The sequence below is a fragment of the Malurus melanocephalus genome, unplaced genomic scaffold (genome assembly GCF_030028575.1).
Source record: "Malurus melanocephalus ecotype Western Australia unplaced genomic scaffold, MMel_1.1 scaffold_2122, whole genome shotgun sequence".
Lineage (NCBI taxonomy): Eukaryota > Metazoa > Chordata > Aves > Passeriformes > Maluridae > Malurus > Malurus melanocephalus.
The window spans coordinates 3647-5971 of NW_026625354.1; the positions used below are offsets into that span (position 1 = coordinate 3647).

The 2325-nt window shown below is 43.0% G+C and overlaps 1 protein-coding gene across 1 annotated transcript; it reads right to left on the bottom strand.

Annotated features, from left to right (window-relative positions):
- Positions 1–290: 290 nt before the first annotated feature.
- On the bottom strand, positions 291–2059 carry LOC130587593 (phosphoribosylformylglycinamidine synthase-like). Its single transcript, XM_057388574.1, has 4 exons — positions 1877–2059; positions 1565–1705; positions 956–1117; positions 291–538 (listed from the first exon to the last, which is right to left on the bottom strand). Exons 2-4 carry the CDS (start codon positions 1596–1598, stop codon positions 306–308), a joined length of 429 nt encoding a protein of 142 aa, XP_057244557.1. The 5' UTR covers positions 1599–1705; positions 1877–2059; the 3' UTR covers positions 291–305.
- Between the last annotated feature and the right edge of the window lie 266 nt (positions 2060–2325).

The window sequence follows — 2325 nt, forward strand, 5'->3', positions numbered from 1 at the left end:
AAAATCAGTACAAATCCTGTAAAAAAAGTTAAACCTGTAAAACACAGGTGAAAACCAGTAGAAACACAAAAAACCCATTAAAAGCAGGAAGAAACAGGAAAAACCAGTTAGAGACCAGAAAAAAACAGTAAAAACCTGTAAAAGCCAAGACCAAAAACAGRGAAAAACACAAAAAAAACCTGTAAAAAAACCTGTAAAAGCAAGTAAAAAAAAGTGAAAACCTGAAAAAATATACAAAAAACACTGAAAAACAGGAATAAACAGGAAAAAAACAGTGAAAAAGGGTAAAAAACCTGAAACACCAATTAGAAAGTAGTAACAAAACCTATTACAGACTGGTAAAAACCAGTAAGAAACAGGAAAAAAAACAGGGAAAAAACAGCTAAACCTGTAAAAAATGTAAAAACCCATAAAAAAACCAGTAAAACCAGTCTAAACCAGTCTGAACCAGTTGCAGATTGGCTATAAACGGTCAGAGTGACCAGGCCAGAACACAGGCAGTGGTCAAGCACCAAGCAGGGGTGGAACTGGAACCAGCCTGAGGGAAAATAGGGAAAAATAATTCTCCCCATTTTTTTTTCCTCATTTTTTTCTCATTTTTTGCCATTTTTCCCCATTTTTTCCCAATTGGCACCTATTTCTCCCCAGATTCTCCTCCCAGTCCATCCCATTTTCTCTCCATTTTCACCCCCAAAAATCAAACTTTTGGCCAGTTTCTCACCATATTGTCTCCAGTTTTTCAAAAATTCCCCCAATTTCTCCCAAAATTCACATCATACCTTCCCCATACACCACCCACAATCCCCAATCCCCATTTTCTCTCAATTTTCACCCACAAAAATCCAATTTTTCTCATTTTTTCCCCATTTTCTTTCAGGTTTTTTCAATTTTTCTTTGCCAAATTTCCCCATTTTTACCCAAAATCATCCTATTTCACCCCAAATTTCCCCCGTACCTTCTCCATGCGCCACCCAGACGCCGAGCGCGGCGCCGTCCATTCCCCGCAGCATCACGGACGGTCCGGGGGTCACTCGGACGGTGACGAAACGCGACTCAAAACGGCCGGACAGGTTTGGCCGCAGAGCCACTGACCCCTGGGGGGACAAGGAACCCTCCTCTGGAAAATAAATTGGGGAGAAAAATCACAAAAATGAGAAAAAATGGGGAAAAATAGAAAAAAACTGAGGAAAAAAATGGCACAAAAATCATGAAAATGGAACCAAAAATGGGGAAAATGGGAAAAAATGGCACCAAAACGGCCAGAGAGGTTCGGCCACAGCACCACTGACCCCTGGGGGGACGATGACCCTTCCTCTGGAACGAAAATAGGGAGAAAAATCACAAAAATGGGAAAACCCAGAAAACATTACAACTATTTTTCCATTTTTCCCCAATATCCTCAATACTCCCAATGTCCCAAATTTTTCTCAATTTTTTCCACATTTATCCACCATGTTTTCCCCATTTTTCCCCTTTTTTTCTCGTTTTTTCCCCATTTTATCCCGTTTTTTCTCTTTCTTTTTGATTTTTCCCATTTTTCCGGTTTTTTCCCACAATTTGTCACCTTTGGGTGGCCCCACCCATCCAAGCAGGGCCATGAGCTGGCAGCCGTTGCACACCCCAAGGCTGAAGGTGTCCGGCCGTGTCCGGAATCGCTCCAGGAGCGCTCGGACCTTGGCGTTGAAACGGATGGAGGCGGCCCAGCCTGGAAWTGGGGAAAAAAACAGGAAATTGGGAAAATTTGGAAAAATTGGGGAAAATTTGGGAAAATGGGARAATTGGGGAAGTTGGGAAAATGGGAAAATGGGGAAAAATACAGAAATTGGGAAAATGGGRGAAAATTGGCAAAAATGGGGAAAAAGCCCCAAATCCTCACCTTTGGCCGAGCCCAGGACGTCGGCATAGCTAAATCCTCCGACGAAGACGAGGCCCCGGAACCCATCCAGGGAGGCAGAGCCCGAACAAAGGTCCTGGGTGGTGATGTCCCAAACCTGCAGGGACCCAAAAAATCCCAAAATCACCCCAAATGTCCCAAAAGTAACCCAAAAAGGGGAAAATATCAATTAGCAAAGGAAAAACCACAAAAAACCCAMAATGAGCCCAAAAATMCCCTGGAAAACCCCCAAATCTCACTGCAAAACCCCAAAAATCCACACCAAATCTTCCAAATTCCACCCCAAACATCCACAAAAATAAAAAAAACCACCAAAGACCCCCAAATGGGCCAAAAAACCCAACATGCCCCAAAACCCCAAATCCCTGCCCAAAACCCGCCAAAACCCCACCCTAAAATCGACGAGAAACCACCCCAAAACCCCCAAAAAT

Coding starts and splice junctions, on each gene's coding strand:
- LOC130587593 (XM_057388574.1), bottom strand. CDS start 1,598: ATGGCCCTGCTTGGATGGGTGGGGCCACCCAAAG. Junction 1,118..1,564: donor ATGGGTGGGGCCACCCAAAG/GTGACAAATTGT, acceptor TTTATTTTCCAG/AGGAGGGTTCCTTGTCCCCC. Junction 539..955: donor CTGGGTGGCGCATGGAGAAG/GTACGGGGGAAA, acceptor ATTTTCCCTCAG/GCTGGTTCCAGTTCCACCCC.